The sequence below is a fragment of the Photinus pyralis genome, unplaced genomic scaffold (assembly GCF_008802855.1).
Source record: "Photinus pyralis isolate 1611_PpyrPB1 unplaced genomic scaffold, Ppyr1.3 Ppyr1.4_LG6, whole genome shotgun sequence".
Taxonomy (NCBI): Eukaryota; Metazoa; Arthropoda; class Insecta; order Coleoptera; family Lampyridae; genus Photinus; species Photinus pyralis.
The window spans coordinates 9321433-9340275 of record NW_022170663.1 but is presented as its reverse complement, the minus strand read 5'-3'; the positions used below and the strand labels follow the sequence as shown (position 1 = coordinate 9340275).

General features: G+C 39.0%; 4 protein-coding genes across 4 annotated transcripts; 2 read left to right on the top strand and 2 right to left on the bottom strand.

Annotated features, from left to right (window-relative positions):
* The first annotated feature begins 1256 nt into the window (after nt 1-1256).
* On the top strand, nt 1257-2393 carry LOC116173321. Its single transcript, XM_031490705.1, has one exon. The coding sequence runs from the start codon at nt 1336-1338 to the stop codon at nt 2317-2319; it is 984 nt and encodes a 327-aa protein (XP_031346565.1). The 5' UTR covers nt 1257-1335; the 3' UTR covers nt 2320-2393.
* Nucleotides 2394-3573: 1180 nt separating this feature from the next.
* On the top strand, nt 3574-9352 carry LOC116173320 (catalase-like). The gene is made up of 3 exons (XM_031490703.1): nt 3574-3677; nt 3727-3972; nt 7732-9352. The coding sequence occupies exons 2-3, from the start codon at nt 3784-3786 to the stop codon at nt 9181-9183; spliced, it is 1641 nt and encodes a 546-aa protein (XP_031346563.1). The 5' UTR covers nt 3574-3677; nt 3727-3783; the 3' UTR covers nt 9184-9352.
* Nucleotides 9353-12014: 2662 nt separating this feature from the next.
* Nucleotides 12015-14795, bottom strand: LOC116173375 (ran GTPase-activating protein 1-like). The gene is made up of 5 exons (XM_031490813.1): nt 14239-14795; nt 13999-14186; nt 13637-13951; nt 12499-13323; nt 12015-12289 (listed from the first exon to the last, which is right to left on the bottom strand). Exons 1-5 carry the CDS (start codon nt 14342-14344, stop codon nt 12161-12163), a joined length of 1563 nt encoding a protein of 520 aa, XP_031346673.1. The 5' UTR covers nt 14345-14795; the 3' UTR covers nt 12015-12160.
* A 22-nt stretch (nt 14796-14817) lies between these two features.
* LOC116173376 (amino acid transporter AVT1A-like) lies at nt 14818-17743 on the bottom strand. The gene is made up of 8 exons (XM_031490815.1): nt 17481-17743; nt 17291-17429; nt 16049-16217; nt 15803-15991; nt 15511-15755; nt 15255-15461; nt 15016-15208; nt 14818-14966 (listed from the first exon to the last, which is right to left on the bottom strand). Exons 1-8 carry the CDS (start codon nt 17547-17549, stop codon nt 14825-14827), a joined length of 1353 nt encoding a protein of 450 aa, XP_031346675.1. The 5' UTR covers nt 17550-17743; the 3' UTR covers nt 14818-14824.
* Nucleotides 17744-18843: the final 1100 nt, after the last annotated feature.

Below are 18843 nucleotides of genomic sequence, written 5' to 3'. Positions count from 1 at the left end.
TATTTCTTTAACAATACACCGCTTATATTTCCGACTTCTAAAATAGCTTCCCTATCCGCAAAATGCCATCCATCATAGCACACCCTCCCATATTTCGCACTCAAAAGTTGCATGTCCTTCCTCGTTACGTTTTCCACAATCCACGCACCTACCCGAATCCCTAATATGAAAGTTTTTTCCTGACTCTCCCTGATCACATGTATGTGTGGTTCAATATATTCGAGAATACCTGAGACGCAGAAGGGTAAAAAAAACTCGAGCAAAACCGTCATGTAGAGATTGAAAGTTTGGATAATAATTTCCATAATGAATGCGTTGGAAGCCACTTGGCCACTGAAGTAGCAGAAAAACTCATAGAAAGTGTCCCGGTGGCACGAGGGGCTTACTAGGATGTGGTCAAAACAACCACTGAGTAGGAAACATGTACTTCTCCCACAATACAGAACATCTAGGACTAGCATAGGGAGGATTCTGAGGGGAAACAATGAGAGAGAGCGCATCAAAAAGTATGTCTGAAATAAAAAGAACCCAAAGAGGGCTATTTCAATGAAGCGCGAAGGGAAAACGAGGAACTTTCGGAAAAGTAATGGGAGCTACACGGAAACCGGGAATGGTATAGGTGTCGTGACGTATCCTGCACAAAGATTGCCCCCCGTTGTACTAGAGGACTCACCGCGGATGCCCTTTCGCCCTGCATCCTGAGCCTTTGGATTCCTTGAAAAGCGACGGACGTGGGCCCTTCGAAAGAAGGCGTAGATTTCTCCTTCACCTCCCTACCTATCCATCGTGTGAAAGATGTTTTTTTTAGTTTTGGGCAATGTTGAGTGTTTTGGATGAAAGTTTTACGGGGTGGAAATAGCTTTGAACCTGTTGCCAAGGAATCGGCGGAGATTTTATACGCCTACTGTTAGCATGGACGAAACCAGGAATCGACACTATACTCCAAAAACAAAGCTAGAGCTAAACTAGTGTAGACTGAGAGAGGCGAACCGCCTTCGAAGACTGCGAAAACGATTACTTCGGCCTCAAAGGGTAGTAAAAATTGCCAAGAAAGGGTGCATCAATTAATTTTACGAGAAATGGGTGTAATTACAAAGAGCCAAATAAATTGCTTTCCGTGTTTTTGTATCCTGGTACAGGAATTCATTTCGTGAGCTCATTAGAGGCACAAATATAAAAGATGTGTATAATGTGTTGCCTATCCACGAGCAAACTGACAGTAGGTCATTTCTCTGCAAGTAGCTCTACTGCAATATTTATCAAGTAAACGTCACGTAACGGTTTCTTAACTGTTTGAGGTTATGTTTTATGTAAAATTTCGAAAAATTCTCCCGAATGATTGAGGCAATTATACAAGTTTTTAATTTTGTGAAATATGTCGGTTACCTCTGCTTCGCCTTGAGCTTTAAAACGGGACAAACCATCGTGAATGGAATTACTATTTTTTTAGAATACACCGGAAACATCACAACTGGTATACAAACGATAACGAAGATACTGACAGAAGACTTTTCTATCTTTTGGAAGGATATTTCGCACCTCACTCAGTACATCTTTAATGTAATCGGTGCAATATTTGAGTTTGTATTTTGCATTTATGACGTTATAAAAACAGTCATTTCTAACACAATATTGGGAGTTGTGGGAATCTACAATGGTTTCTTCAGTGTTATGGCCAAGCTAATAAGGCTTACTGCGACAGTGTGTGTAACAACAAAGGAGTGGATATTACTGATTGGATCCGGAATATGGTTTGCTCTTACCTTGATTCCTTTATTCGTGGTCTACTTGTGTACGATGACAACTTACTATGTGGGCCTGCTTACCAGTGAAATCTTTAATTTAACGATTCACTCAATTGACAGCACGAAGAATGTGTTGCATTGCGGATATGATTTCATTACTGATGTTCCTATCGATTCCTTAGCTGGATTAGTTTTCGGATTTTTTATTATTGTAGTTTTTATCAAATTGCAAGGGATCATATACCAAAAAGTGCAGCTATTGCTCCAAATGATCGGGAGAAGTTTCTCACGGTTTCAATTACCAGTTAGACGTGCTCAATACAGAAATGCAAATCCTCGACCAGTACCTCCACCATCTGACAAATCGGAAAGCAGCAGTTCGGATGATGAGCTCGATTACCAGTCCAATAGAAACTTGTGCTTAGTTTGTCAGGACAGCAGTAGATGTATGTTACTTTTACCCTGCCGTCACTTGTGTTTGTGCGAGCAGTGTGTCGGTCGTATACGAAATTATGCTTACAACTGTCCGCTATGTCGATCTGCTGTAGAAGAGACAATGAAAGTGTTTGTTTAGTCTTGATCTACTGTAAATAATATTGTATCAATATTTTTACATTTATATCAAAAAAATAAATTATTTAAAACTCGGCAGGGTTCTCCATTATTGTTGCTCTCAAGAAAGCTTATCTTCTGCAAGGAGTGTTTCTTTTGTGGTGCATCAAAATTTTGTCTTCTTTGGTTAATTACCCTTAAAAAGACATATTTTTTGGTAGCTTATCCACTGTACCTCTCAATATAATCAAAGGAGCATAATTTTTTTCACTTCTGACAGCTCTTCAGGCTATAATCTTGGAGAAAAGTCGAGCATTTCTGAATTTTAGAGGGAAGATTATAGTTTTTCAAGCATTTCACAGAAGAGATAACAGCCTGACAGCACCCCACCTTGAGGGAATCCTCTCGCTGCCATGCATCCTAATGTTTCGTCGCCGACGTTGGTATGCAGCCAGCATTAAACCGGCAAGGTCGTGCAGTTCAAGGAAAATATGATAAGTGATAACAGATTAGGCCGCTTGCCCTCACATTCCACAGAAGAAAAGGGCATTGCTGGATTGCCGAATTTGGAGATTTCATTCCGACTATTTGGATAAGTATAATTAACCGTTGTTTAATTAGTTGAATGGATTACAGCCTCAAATTAAGTCTATTAGGTGCTTCTTTAAAAAACGTGAATTTTGACACCGGCACCGTATTTTTAAGACGTCTGGGAAGGACGTAATTAATTAAATTAAATTAAAAAAGACGTAACTTTTGGATGTAGATAACCGAATATGCTGTCAGTTAGAAAAACCGTCGTTCTCCCCATGGCGAGGTGAACGCTTAATTTTAGAAGGATTTTTTCCTTTGGGGGACCACCGCTTGCCCTTTAGAATATCATCAAAATAGAGTAATTTTTCCCACTTCTTATAGTCTCGTCCGGCGCATAGATCTCGATCCCTAATTGGACACCCCTCAAAATCTTTCTTCTGCCTTTTCAGGGCCCCTTTCATCTCCTCAGCTTTGGCACCACCGCCACCAGCACATTTCACCAACTCCTTGAATTAGCGGAGTACAAGCGAGTGCGATGTTCTTCCCCCAAAGGCCCTTAAAAACCGGAAGAGCTGCCAAAACTGGAGCATAAACCCGCAAACACCTCTTTGTTTTGCAGTATTACAATGTATACTGATTACTGACTGTACTGCTTGCTATCAATGTTTTTGGCGCGCTGCGCAATTGGTAGATATCATAATTGATAACTGATTGACCGACTACTTGGTTATTTCGAGACGAGCCTTTTAAGTAAATTTGTATCACTTCCCCGAGTTGACGCAGAAGAGACTTAGATAAGATACGCGCATATAGTACAGACAGACCCGATAGACTGATAGAGTATAGGTACTTTGAAACAATTAATTTTATTGTTTATATATTATTGTTGCCATAGACACGTACGCACCGAATACCTGCAACCTCATTCATCAACTTTGAGCCGCGGCCGAAAATGATAGGCTATCGCATGTTACGCCCATGGTTGGGCAACCAGCTGATAACCGACCTATTTAAAGCAAGACCGGCTTGCGCTCCGTCAAACGCGGAGTTCAGACCGAAAAGTTTAATTCAGTGTTACTGCAACATGGCTTCCTACGATAAGGCTGCAAATCAATTGGTGGATTGGAAAAAGCAAAATGCGGTAAGAATTTCGCTTATTTCAACTCTTGATATTCAATTTGCACGCGAATGATTATTGATACTGATAGGTCATGTCACGTTGTTAGCGTTTGCTTTGTGCCAGTGGCGTACTGATTTTTTTTATGCCGATCCTGCTTTGTCAGCTTAGGGCTTCAATTATATATTGTGCAAGTAGAACGTTGGATTTAAATTAGGAAAATAAGTCACAAAGGTCATAGGTTGTCGCTCTAATCTAACAGCTGAGTAATGCTGCATAATGATAAGCCTCCCCCTTTTCTTTAAATTTCACAAAATCGGAAAGTGAGGCCCCGTATTACATTTTGTTGCACTTTGTGATCAAGCGTCTTGAGAACGGAAACTAATTAACATAGAAATCCAGGTTAATTAATAAAGTAATTACCTGACTTATATGGGCAAAGTAGGCTTTGTGGGAGTCTACCTTCTTTTGGTTTTTGTTAGGGGGACACAAATTAAATCCCAATAGATTTTATCAAAAATATTGCGTCTATCATCGGCTATGTAAATTTAATAAACAAGTTATGGAAGCTACTTAGATATTCAAGGTTTTTTATTTTTAACTTGTTTGTTAAGCGACAGTAAGTATTTGAATGGAACTTTTAGATTCTTTCCGTTTCTTAAACGCCTGATCGGTTTATCTAATTCAAAAATGACTTTCAATTCAAATGCTTACAATACAACATCCTGATGAGGTTGCATTATTAACTAATCATTAGTGATAGGAATGTTGATTCCCTGTATATTCTTTATGTAAAAAGTGTGTTAATTTCGTCCTCCTGAGATCTCTGCTTCGAGATATGATCAAGGAAGAACAGTTTCATTTAAAAATGTCGCGAAAAATTACTGATGCAAGTACACTCGGATGCACAGGAATAGTCCACACTGAATACGCGATACAGGGTGGGCATGAAGTAATTGCCCATTCTTCGAATATTGAAATGTCCCTTTTGATTCATACAAAGTTAATGGGGTGTAAAAACATCACGATCTAAAAAAATAAAAATTCGCAATATGGTCTCCATAAAAAAATAGCATATTCACGCCTTTTAAAATTTTCTTGTGGCGGGTAAATGACACAAACTCGAAATTTTTGCAGAGATTATGCCGACAATCTTGACCTATAAGTATTTTGGTTAGGAAAACGCTTAAACGAGTTGTGTTTGTTTGATTCCTGTTCTGTAAATTCATCCGGGAACAATTGCCCCCCCCCCCCCCCGGAGCCTACCTTGAACGCGAACGTCCCGTAGAACAAGTTCCTAGTGAGTGAGTAGCTCGATGGGGAGCGGCTAATTTTTTTCTTTAGGCAAATTTTGCCCCCGAAGTAGAATTTTGAAAATAATTATTTGAAATTTAAAGAAAATCTACGTAAAGGTGAGAGACTGGAAGCTCTTGAAAATGTGAAGAATTCAATAGGCAATATGTATGGAGCAATAAGAATACTTCAATAAATATGCAAAAATATGCATGTTTATTACAGAAGTTTCATTATAGTGATTGTTAAATAATCTGCCGTTTTCAAAATATGAAAGTATACGGGGTCAGGTAAAAAAGTTATCGGCCTCATTTTTTACCCGGCCCCGTAAACTTATTTTGAAAACTGCAGATTTTTCAACAGTCATAAAGACACTTTTGTATAGTTATTCTGAATTTTTTTTGTTTTCTCCTGTATCTCTTCAGCAAGCGAATATTTTCAAATTTTGATGTTACCATTTTAAGTTTGACTCCAAAAGCAAAATGCCGATTACTTTTTCCATAACAATAACAATTACGGAGATACTCTAGAAATGTGCTGACACCCTGTAGGTAGATAGTAATTATTCTAAAATCGAGAATCGACAAGTTTTTTGGAGGGTTGACGTTTCTTGAACGTGAACGTTGACTCATAATGAGTGAGTTGCTTGATTGCGGCGAATTTTCGTTGGAATTGAAATTCTCAGCGCAATAACAATGTCTCAATAAATATTCAAAAATGTGCATGTTTATGACAGAAGTTTCATTATAATGATTGTCAAATAATCTTCCGTTTTTAGAATAAGTATATGGAGCCAGGTAAAAAGTTATCGGAGTTAATCTCATTTGTTTAAATGGAAACACCCTATATATTTTCATTTAAAAAGATAGCATATTAGATTCTCTTTTAAAACTTACAAAAAATTCAATATTGATTCAAAAAGATAAAAAAATTTAGAAAAATTAAAGAAATTCAACAATCATATTTGTGTATTTTTCGAATCATTGGGCCCTTTTTTACTCTGAATTTTTTTTGGAATGTTTATTTAATATCATCCCGGGTTGCGTTACATTTTTGAATTTAATATCACATATTTTTAGCTGATTAGATATAGAGTGGTCCGTTAAAAAAAGGTCTTTTTTTACTTGGCCCCGTCAACTGGTATTAGTTAATAAAGTATGGGAGTATTAAACGGGTTTAGTGTACAAGATTAAATTAGGATCCTGTCCTCTTTTTAACATGAATAATTTTGAATTAATTTGTACTTTTATAAGTAGAAAACTTTCCAAAATGTCTTGAAGCTTCGCCAATGTGATATAGGGTGTTTTATTTCAAATAACAAAATGAGTGTAAATTTCGTACGATGTTGGTTCAAGACAATTCTTTCCATGTCGATTTTGAGTATTATTGAACCGTAGGATACAACCTCACTTCCATCAAGTGACCTTATTTGCGCGAGAAGAAAAGTCTACCTATTCAATGTTAAATATCGCGAAACTGGTCCACATAAAAACAAAGTAAATATGTTAATTCCCACAGATATATTTAAGCTATATTTAGTCGCTTTTAGTGTGACCTTTATTTTTCTTATCACTGGGCGATTGCAAATGTACTCGTAATAATTATAACGAAAATACTAAATTACGCATTGCATACTTTCATTATGTTCCAGTTTCGAACAAGTTGGAAATTTTGCAATGACAGGCCATGACAACTTTCTCATCTTCCAAATGTGGGCCGTTTTCATTTCGCCTTTATCGCTTCCATTATTTATTTAAAATTTCGCCGACTCATCACGATAACAAAATGGCGGGTTAATTATACGAATTAATATAAGTACCTACTCGTTTAACTTTGAACCCTTTTACATTAATAGGTATTTATTCAAGAGTGGTGAAAATGTCACCGCCACATACTTAGGTCCAAAGTGCCATTATGATTATGCAGAAAATTGTACTTGCGTAGGTACACTTTTAAGTACCTAGGTAAAAAACTAATGGATGGTAGGGACATATTTGTTATCTTCCATGGAAACGTACGATTGAGTAACATTGAAATATTGAACTTCTAGAATGTGTACCACTGATAAGGCGTACACAGTTCAAAAAACTCCGTCGATTAAACAATTTTTCGTTTCTGTATCAACACCAGATAAATTTACACGTGAAAATTTTTGATACCAAACCAACACTTTTTGAGATTCCTTCCTTTTAAGCCCTCTTAAATTAAAGCCCGAATTTATGAATTTGTCATAAAGGATACGTGGCCGGTGGCTGATGCCTGATGGCATTTCTAAAATTGCACTGAAATAAATCTACTTATCTCTTAAATGTCGAGCTGACCCCCCCCCCCCCATGTGCCTGCTCTTGAATCTGAATAATATTCTATACGCAAATTGGACCAAATCAACCAACAAAAATTGCACTCAATTATTAAGTACGAATAACCATTTCCTTTGATTAATTTAATTACTTCCGCTGTGCCGTACTAAAATATTTTCGATTGTTTTAGACTAAGGAATCAGCAACGACGGGAACCGGATGCCCCTTGGCCGTAAAGGACGCCACATTGACGGTGGGCCCGCACGGACCCATCCTTCTGCAAGACGTCCACTTTCTCGATGAAATATCCCATTTCGATCGTGAACGCATTCCCGAACGTGTGGTGCACGCGAAAGGCGCGGGTGCCTTCGGATACTTCGAAGTAACCCACGACATCAGCAAGTACTGTGCCGCGAAGGTTTTCAAGGTCGGCCAGAAGACGAGAATCGGCGTTCGTTTCTCGACCGTCGGCGGTGAGTCGGGTTCGGCCGATACCGTGAGAGATCCGCGTGGTTTCGCGGTAAAATTCTATACGGAAGATGGTATTTGGGATCTTGTCGGAAATAACACCCCGGTCTTCTTCATCCGTGACCCAATCTTGTTCCCGAACTTTATCCATACTCAAAAAAGAAACCCCGCCACCCATCTCAAGGATCCGAATATGTTCTGGGATTTCTTCAGCTTGAGGCCGGAAGCCATGCATCAAATGATGATTATGTTCTCAGATCGCGGTATTCCCGATGGCTACAGACACATGAATGGTTATGGATCACATACATTCAAAATGATTAACGATCAAGGCAAAGCGGTCTACTGCAAATTCCATTACAAAACTGATCAAGGTATCAAATGCGTGGATACACAACGTGTCAATGATTTGATATCGTCTGATCCCGACTACGGCATCAGAGATTTGTACAATGCCATTGCCGATGGACGTTATCCATCATACACAATGCACATTCAGGTGATGACCATGGAGCAGGCTGCCACTTGCAGCTTCAATCCGTTTGATCTAACAAAGGTTTGGCCTCACGCCGACTATCCTCTGATCAAAGTTGGAAAACTAGTCCTCAATGAAAATCCAACCAATTACTTCGCCCAAGTGGAACAGATTGCATTCAGCCCCGCCCACTTGGTGCCCGGAATCGAGCCATCTCCAGACAAGATGTTGCTGGGCCGTCTCTTCTCATACGGAGACACTCACCGTCATCGTTTGGGCCCCAATTATCTACAGTTACCCGTCAACTGCCCCTTCAAAGTTCAAAATTATCAAAGAGATGGACCACAAACAATCCACCACCAAGGCGGTGCGCCTAACTACCACCCCAACAGCTTCGGCGGTCCCACCGATGACGCCCGCGCGAAACGACTTCTTCCACCTTATTCCGTATCTGGAGACGTACAGCGCCACGACGGCGGAGACGAAGATAACTTCTCCCAACCAAGAAACTTCTATCGTAATGTGCTAGATGCGGCACACAAAAAGCGACTAGTCGCCAACATCGCCGATCACCTCAAGGACGCGGCGGATTTCATACAAAAGCGTATGATTGTCCATTTCTCAGAAGTAGACAAAGATTTGGGCAAACAAATTGCGGATGCCTTGCAAGCGAAAACTAAACTTTCAGCCAATTTGTAAATGTGTCTTTTTTACAAAACATTTCTATTTTGTACCAACGATCATTTATTTTATAAGGTACGTTTGGTTATAATCTACCTGGTATGTTATTAATTAGGTAGTTAGTCGTGTATTGTCTGTTTTTTTACACCCTGGCATGGATGGTGAAATAAAAAATTTATAAAAAATCTTTTATTTAGTACTTACACCAAAGAACCATTTAGAACATTACAAAAGTGAGGTTGTAAAGGCCACCATGGTTAACATGTCCCTGTTTTTGGGCTTGTGAAGAAGCACTTGAAGGTCGCTGTTTCATGTCGGACGTAGAGGCTGAGAGCGAGGCCAGGCAATGGAATTCAGTCACATTTATATCAAAACGATTGTGGAAAATTGCATCAAAATACTTCATATGTGCCAGCAGAAGCATAGAGGGCACTTGCCCGATATGCTATTCCATACATACTCCTATATCGTATATAGTTACTACACCCTTTGTATTATAATTCCATAAAACTATTTTGTTATAACCTTTCTTTAGTTAATGTGGTACCTGTATCTATTTTTTCCCGTTCCTGTGGTAATTTCGGGAAGTGTTTTCGAAGTAGACCTTTACGCCTGCGGTCTCATTACTAAATGTCAAGCCTCTATCTGCAGCAATTTCGATTGTGAAACGTAAAACCCCTTTTTTTCCCGTTCCCATGGGGGTTTTGATAAGTGTTTTCCTACATCAGAAAAATTCGCGGGCATACGTCGAACCATTCCTCAAAGTTTCCTTGCAATCTGATAAAAGGTTTAGAAAAGCATAGAGACAGACAGACAAACATTCATTATTATTTGTATAGACTACATCAACGATCATCATTATAGTGGTGAATCGAACCCGCGGGCAGCCCATTTTTTACAAATCATATTCTAATGACATTGCGCATTGTTCACCTGCACTGTAAAGTCAAGGTGAGACGACCTGTATAGCAATAAATAAAGGCAGATCGATTAACTTTTTTTTTTAATTTTCATCTAATCATGCTCGGGAAAATGAAAAAGCTCTAATATTTTTAACCGCTATATGAAGCCTTCTAGGCAATTGACAGAGTTTATTCTATACTTGTTAGAATAAGAGCCTCTGAGCTCTTTATTGCAGTATTTCTAAGCTCACCTAGATTTAAAATGGTCCATTTAGATCAGCCTGCTAACGTCTTACCAGACCTATTTCTATTTGCACCCTTTCCACCAGAGGGTTTTTCTCCATTCCATATAGTTGTTTCTAGACAACAACAGGCCTTTAGGGTTCAGTAATGAAAATTACTGTAAGGTTACATCGTCCATCATATATTAGCCTCCCCCCCCCCCCGTGATATTGCGATTATTACCCTAATGTTCAGAGCCAAAAAAACCGCCACACAAGCCAAAAGTTCGTCGACATCTTCCTCGACCTCTGAAAGCGCGTCGGTAGTAATCCTCGGCGTCCTCTGGAGGTCGACAGCAAAAGGGATTGTGCCCCCTCTGTCGCAAAGTTGCAAATGTAACTTGCGAGACCCCTGCGTGCGCTGGGAATGCCCCATAGTATGCTTCATTGACACCAAATGCAAGGACTCTATCAGGTTCTTCCCTGCAGAAGAATGTCCTCCATACGCTCGTTCTGAATCCAAGGATTAGAGCAACGGTCCGCTCCAACCAGTCCGATATGCATAGCCTTCGCATTCCGCCACAATGGCACTCTGCGGATTTCAGTGGAACCCGTGGCAGCCGGGGGAAGCGTCCCCCCCCCCTTCATCTCGTCAACGACTGCATTCAATGCAACCATAATGCACTTGGACTGCGAAGCTCTATGATGTTTATTTATTTGCCTTTATTTTTGAGTGGGCAGGGTTTCAGCCAAGGATGCTGTACCAACCCAGCTCACTATACATTTACAAATATCCATGCCCGAACCCAGATTCGAACCAGGGAACCCTGGCACCACAGTCCAGGTTCAACTGAACTGCGCCACACGGGCCGACGTCCACCTCCGGGCAAAGAATGTATAATTCTTTGCTCAGGGTCAATCCCGGAGCAATCGGCTATATAACCTACTACCTCCCATTTCCATATTGGTTCATATGGAACTGATTACACAAAGATACTTTCTTATATTAGCACTTAAAATACCAATGTGCAAGAGCAGTTAGAGAGAATAGCCAAAGTCTGCGAGGTGTATTGGACACGAATTCTAATGGCAGACTGTATCTCGGATACGGTATCCCCGTGTAAAAGAGCTCTTATAGTCTAAGATCCCACATAAGATCAAACTTTGCCCATCTGCTTAGGTACCGAATGCAATACATTTTTTAGTAATTTTGATGTGTAAACAAACACATTGCAAATGAGTTGTCTAAAAAAATTACGTCAAGTTGCTCATGGTGTAGGCAACGAATGAAAGAGGTGCGCATCTGCTCTCTCCATGTGATAGAAGCAGACAGAGAAATTAATTTTAATTCAAGCCGGCCCGTGTGGCGCAGTTCAGCTAAAGGTCCCTGGTTCGGGCATGGATATTTGTAAATGTATAGTGGGTTGGTTGGTAGACCAGCCTTCGCTGAAACCGCGCCCACTCAAAAATAAACGCAAAATAAAATAAAATGAATTCATAGTAGTCTTTGACTTATTTTTTAGGCATTTTGCAATAACATACAGATGAGCGAAAATTGACGTTATGTGGCAATCTTGAATTAAAGACCAACCCTAAATCCATTTTTGTCAAACTTCTCTAATTACAGTAATAAAAACAGATTGATTTGAAATAGAATAAATCGAATTCTATTTAAAACAGAAAATGCTTCCACCACCTCACATTTAATTGATCCAAATAAATTTAATCGAAATAGATACACCTTTATTACATGAAACAGAGAAGGATACACACAACGAAGGCAATCTAACAAATTTTTGTTAAAAAAGTTTTAATTTACAATAATTTAATTATGAGCCAATTATACAATACAATTGTCACAGGAATGTCACATTACTTATCAACAAAAAATTTTAAAGTTGCAGTTGCACTTTGCGGAATGCATTGTTTTGTAAGTACAGCTTTTAACGTGGACAAACACGCCTCCGTATTCCATTTCGGTTTAAATTTTTTATCTTCACACTAAAACATATCAATTGCAGTACTTAAAACGCAAATAAAACCACTCGCATGGGAGCTTGCATAGAAACAATATTAGTGAGGAATAATTAGGCATGAGGACATAGAGACTCCCCACCCTTATTTTTAAACATGAGACAAGTACATTTACTATTGATGATATTCTTTTGTTAAAATTCAAAATCTCTGTGCGCGCCCATGACCATACATACCTTAATTAAACCTAAATGAACCAAAAGATTATTGTTAACCAGGGATACTGTATCATTCTTCTCAGCCCATGTGTAAAGTTCGCGATATAATTGTTCACTACATCCAACAGCACATTGCGCTACTTTCTCCTGTTTATCTGCACCCAAAGCACTGACGTGCATTAGAATGGGAATCATTGTACTATGATCCTTCTTCACTTCTCCCAAGATAATATTATTTCGGTCATTACCGAGATTATAAAAGTTAGCGGCATTAGGGACATTAACAAAGTTCTCGTAAGACACACTTTCTTGTACAATTTCTTCCACTTCCTCCGGTTCACTCTCTTCGTCCTCGCTATCGTCCTCTTTTTCCGAGTCGCACTCGTCCAAGCTGTCGAGCGCGTTCAGTTTACCAATCCTCTTAAGTGCGTCGGTAATTTCTGTTTTGCCATTACGATCGAAATGATTCCCATCTAGCACTAGATTTCTTAATTTCGGTTTACCGGCCATCGCTTTGGCAATCTCCGTCCCGCCCGCAATGTTAATCTCGTTAAAACCGAGAATGAGCTCTTCGAGGTTTTCATGTCCGCTACGCAGACTCGCGGCTAAGGCAATTGTGCCTTTGGTTTTGAGTAAACAGTCGCCGAAATTAATCGATTTGAGCCTCTGAAGATGTGGGAGGGCGTTTGCGATAAGCTTGGCGCCCTTAGGCCCGATGGTGTTGTCATTCAAATTTAAAATTTGTAAGTTTTTGTTGTGCACGAAAGCATCTGCAAGCGCTTCAATGCCTTTGTGATAAATACCATTCTGAGGCATCGCTACTTCCTCCAAAGTTCCAATGGTCTGTGAATCGTGCAGTGAATTTAGTTTAGAATAGGTACAGCTTCCCACAGAATTAATGGCCCTTGCATAACAAAACTGTAGCATTTTATATAAATATCCCCACTATCTCTTTTTCGCATTCTAAAATTATGTACATATTACTTTGTGTGAAGGTATATTGGACCAGCCTGCAGAATTTGCTTTGAGAATTCGAATTAGTAAGCACATATCCTCCCCTACACAATTAGCAATATCGAGGTCCTGGGATGTACTGTTATATTGGTTGCCTATGCTACAGTTTTGCTAGTGCCACACAGTATATCTACTTGCCTACCTTAAAAACTTGCGCCAAAGCCTTTGCTCCATCGTTTTCGAGTCGATTCCGTCCAGCAACAAACACCTTTAGAGCCATGGGTTTACCAAGTTTATTGCTACAAGTGTAACATTCAGTTAACGCATCCGCTAAAAGCTTCCCGCCGGTAATTCCCAAACCGTTATTGTTTAACCTCAACTCTTGCAGGGCGTAACAGGACGAACTGCGAAGCAGTGCAGCTAAACCTTGCACACCGATCGGGCCGAACGCGTTGTCACTTAGGTCAAGCTCAGTCAGCCGCGCACCGGCCTTAACGAGCCCGGCTCCGAGATACTCCTAAAATTACACAAAATACAAACCCTAAGTCCCAGTAACCGACTTACCAACGCTTTCGGTATTTCAGACTTCATGCGACCAGTAAACATGTCTTTCCACAGCGCACGGTGCAGTTTACTTTGCCTTTCTAAGGCGGTCGCGATCGCCTTAGCCGCTTCGACTCCAAGCGTGTTACCCTCAAGGTTGAGGCACTCCAGATCTTTACAGCCGGCGATCGCGTCGACAATAACTTTAGCTGGGAAGTCGGAAATGAATGTGAGCCACTTGTGTGTTTGGAAAACGCTTACCATTTTCTTCGGTGTCTAACTTTAGAGATTTGCCCTCGAATGTTATAGTCTTTGGTGTCACCCTCGCTTTTTCTAGCGCGCCGGTTATAGATTCCAGAGTGGACATTATTCAGTAATTAATTAAAGAGATTATAAATAAAACCTTTGAGAATTGTGAAACCTAACCTATACTTTCGATTTGGACCGGTTGAAGAACCATTAGCGGTACCGTAACCACAGACCAACTTCCCGTAAGTGTAAAGGCACGTTTACACGAAATATTTTGGATAATGTCAATATACAGTGAAAATTAAAATTAAATTAATTTTAATCAAATTAATATGTTTAACGCTTTCTTCATGTCAAAATTCGCAGCCCTAATTTCTTAGTCCGCTGCAACACTGACTTTTCCGTAACCTTTACAAGCTGCACCCCTAACTATATGTATTTCGAAAACACGTTTTTGTTGGTCTTTCTCTCGTTGCTAATAGTTTCCTTAGGTCTGACTCTTAAAAAAATATGTAGAGTTCCATTCGCGTCGGAGGCAAACACGGACGGAACCATAAAAAAGGGAAGAGAGGTTATAGTAACAGAAGCTAATAATTTTCTAATATTTAATCCAAAGACAAGGCTTGGTCATATGCGAACCAAAAATTGCCCCAATTGCACTATACGTTGAAGCTAATCCTCCAATTATTCCAACAAGGATCAGCTCCCAGAGATATATTCTAATGTAGAATGGTATATGCCTGAAATGCTGATATCAGGTTACTGGCTCAAGTCTTTGCGCTTTCGTACCTTTCAGGCCAGTCATTGCTTTTCTGACTGCAAAGTCTCATGTAAAAATACGGCGGTAGTACAAACGTTAAAAGAGTAATAGTAGATCCTCCTACTAATGATACAATCTTGCCAAAATCTGGTATGAATTCGCCTATAACAGTCATAATGAGTATCATAACTGTACGCAAAACACATCTTTTCCAATGAAAATCTAAAAGTTAACTATTATATTGCTGAACATTGGACGATGGGCCTACTATGAGGGACATCAAAGATTTCTTCCAATTCCTGGCATACTGGGTTAATGATGATTAAGAAAGCGGCTACCAAATGAATGCCCATGAATATTTCGGCGAAGAATGATAAAGGTGATCTCGACAGGGACAGTATCACATTAGTGTTCACGTGCTCCCCATATACCATATATCCACCAATCGTTACCGGTAAGTACAATGCCATAATTACTGTAACAAATGAAGTTAGCGAGCTAAGTGAATCTTAGTACGTACTTACCGGTAAAAGCAATGCACACGCTTGTCGTGAACTTCTTCTTATCCTTCATGTCATTTTGAATAGTTGGAAAGGTTGACGCGCCTCCATAGGAAAAAAGCAAAATGCCAAATGCGAGAAAAAAATCATGAAAGCTGTGTATTTTATGCGGAACTCGGCTCGTTCCATGCTTTCCGTCTATTATAGATTGCGCAAATATAAAAATGCACGCCAAAACTGTAGTGCTTGTTGCAATAATACCAGCTAAACTGCAACAGTCACATAGAGAAATTCTCCATTACAGTAGGCACTTTACCTAAAATCCTTGGGCGATCCCAACCACATTGCCGGCGTAAGCATTATGGCAATAATTAAAAACCAAAAACAGAAACTGAGATCAGGTAATAAATACTTTAGAAGCTTTTGCAATACTTGCGACGATAGGAGTAGGTAGACGGTTCCGGCTCCAAATAAAGTAATTTGAATACTGCACGAGACTACAACGCTGCAAGCTTGTGTTTAGTTAAATGTTGCCTTTGAGAGATGTAATAGTGAGTACTACCTTCCCCATCTTCCAACTGCTTTGGACGCGATTGTGCTGTAGGGGTTTCGTGTACTGTTGCGACACTCCGAGTATCTTTCCTCGAGTATGGTCCAACAGTGGCCTAGGCATATTCCTCCGTAACACGCGTTGAGGCAGAATACTATGAGCAGCACTACTCCTATCCAACCTATGAGAGAAATTAAAACTTTATTAATGTTCTTTTCGGTGTTATTGGGAGGAGAGTATGTTATTTAATGCGTTGTTATAAGTTTAAATGACTAAAGACATTATGAAAATCTGGACGGACCAAAAAGGCGTGGAAAGGACGTGCAAATGTTTCCAAAAGGCCTTAAAAAGCTCTCAAAAGTATTTAAAAGGCGCACGCCTGTTGAGGGCCCAGGACAAGAGAGGAATAATAAATAATAAATAAATAAATTTCGCCAGCAAAACGACTACCTATATATTTTCGAAAAATTTGTTCTGACTTCAAATTGTTGAAAGACTGTTATAGAACGAAAATCAAATTTTTTTAACATTAAAGGTGGGTCGGCTGCGATTATAACACAAAGGAGGGATGATCATACGCGTGATAGGTACAAAGTATGTACTGTATTCAGTGTAGTAGGATAACAAAATGGGTCATGATCATGAATCACCACATGTATAGAGTGTAAGGTTGTGATGAAGTCAAAGTATATCTTTCTTGTTCTCGATTAAACTAGACAGTTGGGGATGTGATCGCAAGAAAACCCCACGTACACAGTACCTATCAGATTATACACATTTTAGATAGTGATTTTCCCATGTTTTGTTTTTAACAGTTCACAGTTCACACTAACGCAAGGAATAGTTGCTTCTTTCCCAGCAACTTTATCAATTAAAAGATAAAAATAATTAGGAAAATGATACAATTTATACACTATGTCATATTTTTGTAATTTGTTATACGTAAAATTGTGTTGAGTAAAATACTGGTAGCTTCTTCAGCAGACACCATACTCGAGAATGCCCATGGAAAAGGTGCTTATATAAACAGCCTTGAAAATGCAAGGATCTAATTCAGATTTTAAGTACTTTATGGTTAAAAATGCTGATAAGTAAGTGATTTAAAATGAGTTCCTTGGTTCATTGCTAAAGATAAACGTTACGTTTTATGGAATTGCGAAATTTTACAAAAACAATCTTACCGTTGGTTACCCTTTGGTCTTTACCGAAGGGTCTAAGGGTGCCCTTAATTTAATTTTTTGATAGTGCACTTACCTCCGGAATCGACAATGGCTTTTGGAAGTGCCAAAATACCACTTCCTCCCATTTCACCAGTGATAAACAGGGCGGCAGTCAGCGTTCCAATTCCTTTGCGCCCAATTTCCGTAATCGATTCCACCGAGCTCGACGATTCCTTAAACATGAACAGGTATAGTACTTTTCATTTAAAACGCGCACCACTCACAATATCCGTAGATTTTCCACTTTTTGGCTCGTTGTCATTTTGTGTATCAAACGTACTGTAAGACTTCATTTTTGAAAATGTGGAGAGGTATGCCCGAATGGTGTTTCATTCACTTCGTCAATCACAGCGCAAATGCACGCGCTGGCCAAGACAACGTTTTGACGATAACTGATTGCTCTCCACAAAAAAGTGATTTATTTACTCATCAATCGAAATTTTCCATTCTTTATGTTGTTCTGGTCAATGGACCCACATTTTTTCAAAAGTAGGTATGTTATCACTTTCTATAAAAATCTCATAGGACATGGATACATTGAACTGAAAGGTCAGTAACAGCATTTATCTGCAAAATGGTCCATTTTCTCAAGTACGTTATGTAAATTGGTGTCATTGTCTTGAAAAATAATCGCCATGATTGCTCTACATTAATATTATACAAGAAATTAAAATTAATTTCTTGTGGTATAGCTAAGTATACTACCTAAGTTACCTAGCAGGAGATCAGGAAACTCAGATTAACGCTTTAAAAGAAACCATTTGCGAAAAAAGGCGATAATATAAAATTTAATGCTTTTAATTGGAGGACAAATGCTGCATAGCTTGAAGGAATCATAGTGCAGGGTCATTCAATTTTAGAAAACACAACTTTTAGATTTTATTTGCCAACTTGAGATAAGAAGCTTATGCACAAAAGGCTGTGAAAATTCCTTTATCAAACTTTTATTAACAGTTTAGGGCTTTATTTAATTACGAGATTTATTTATTTACAATTACTAACAATAAATTTATAGTAGTCTTGAAAAGGATTAATTTATAGCAGTAATTATTATTTATCACTCACAATATTTATAACATTACAAGAACGCATCGATGTGGGAACTGACTCGAAATAAAATTCGATTTGATTATACAGCAAACAACAATTATTCTCTAACGTTTCAGTGAAAACAACTTAACTTTAAAAACCCTCCTAGAAAATTGTATTCATTTTCTAATATGGCGATCGATTTCGGGCTTTCCCTCATTTTTTTTCTTAGATTGTGGCAGGGATTTACAAATAATGGCACCATCCCAACAAATAACCAAGTGATACCTGTATAATACCGGTACTAGATCCACGTGCACTTTCGGTTATCATATAAGTTCAAGCAGAGGGAGCCACCACGAACCACGATATATTTGTGTTGTGAAATAATCAAAAATAAAAATTCATCAAATTCGACTTTTCTTCACTGCGATAATCTTCAGAATTATTCTTATCACGATATAACTAATTAACTTGAGTGTTGTCCTCCACATTCGGTAGATATCCCATTTTGAATGACCTAACATAAACATAACCTTTATCTTTGTTGAAGGGCAG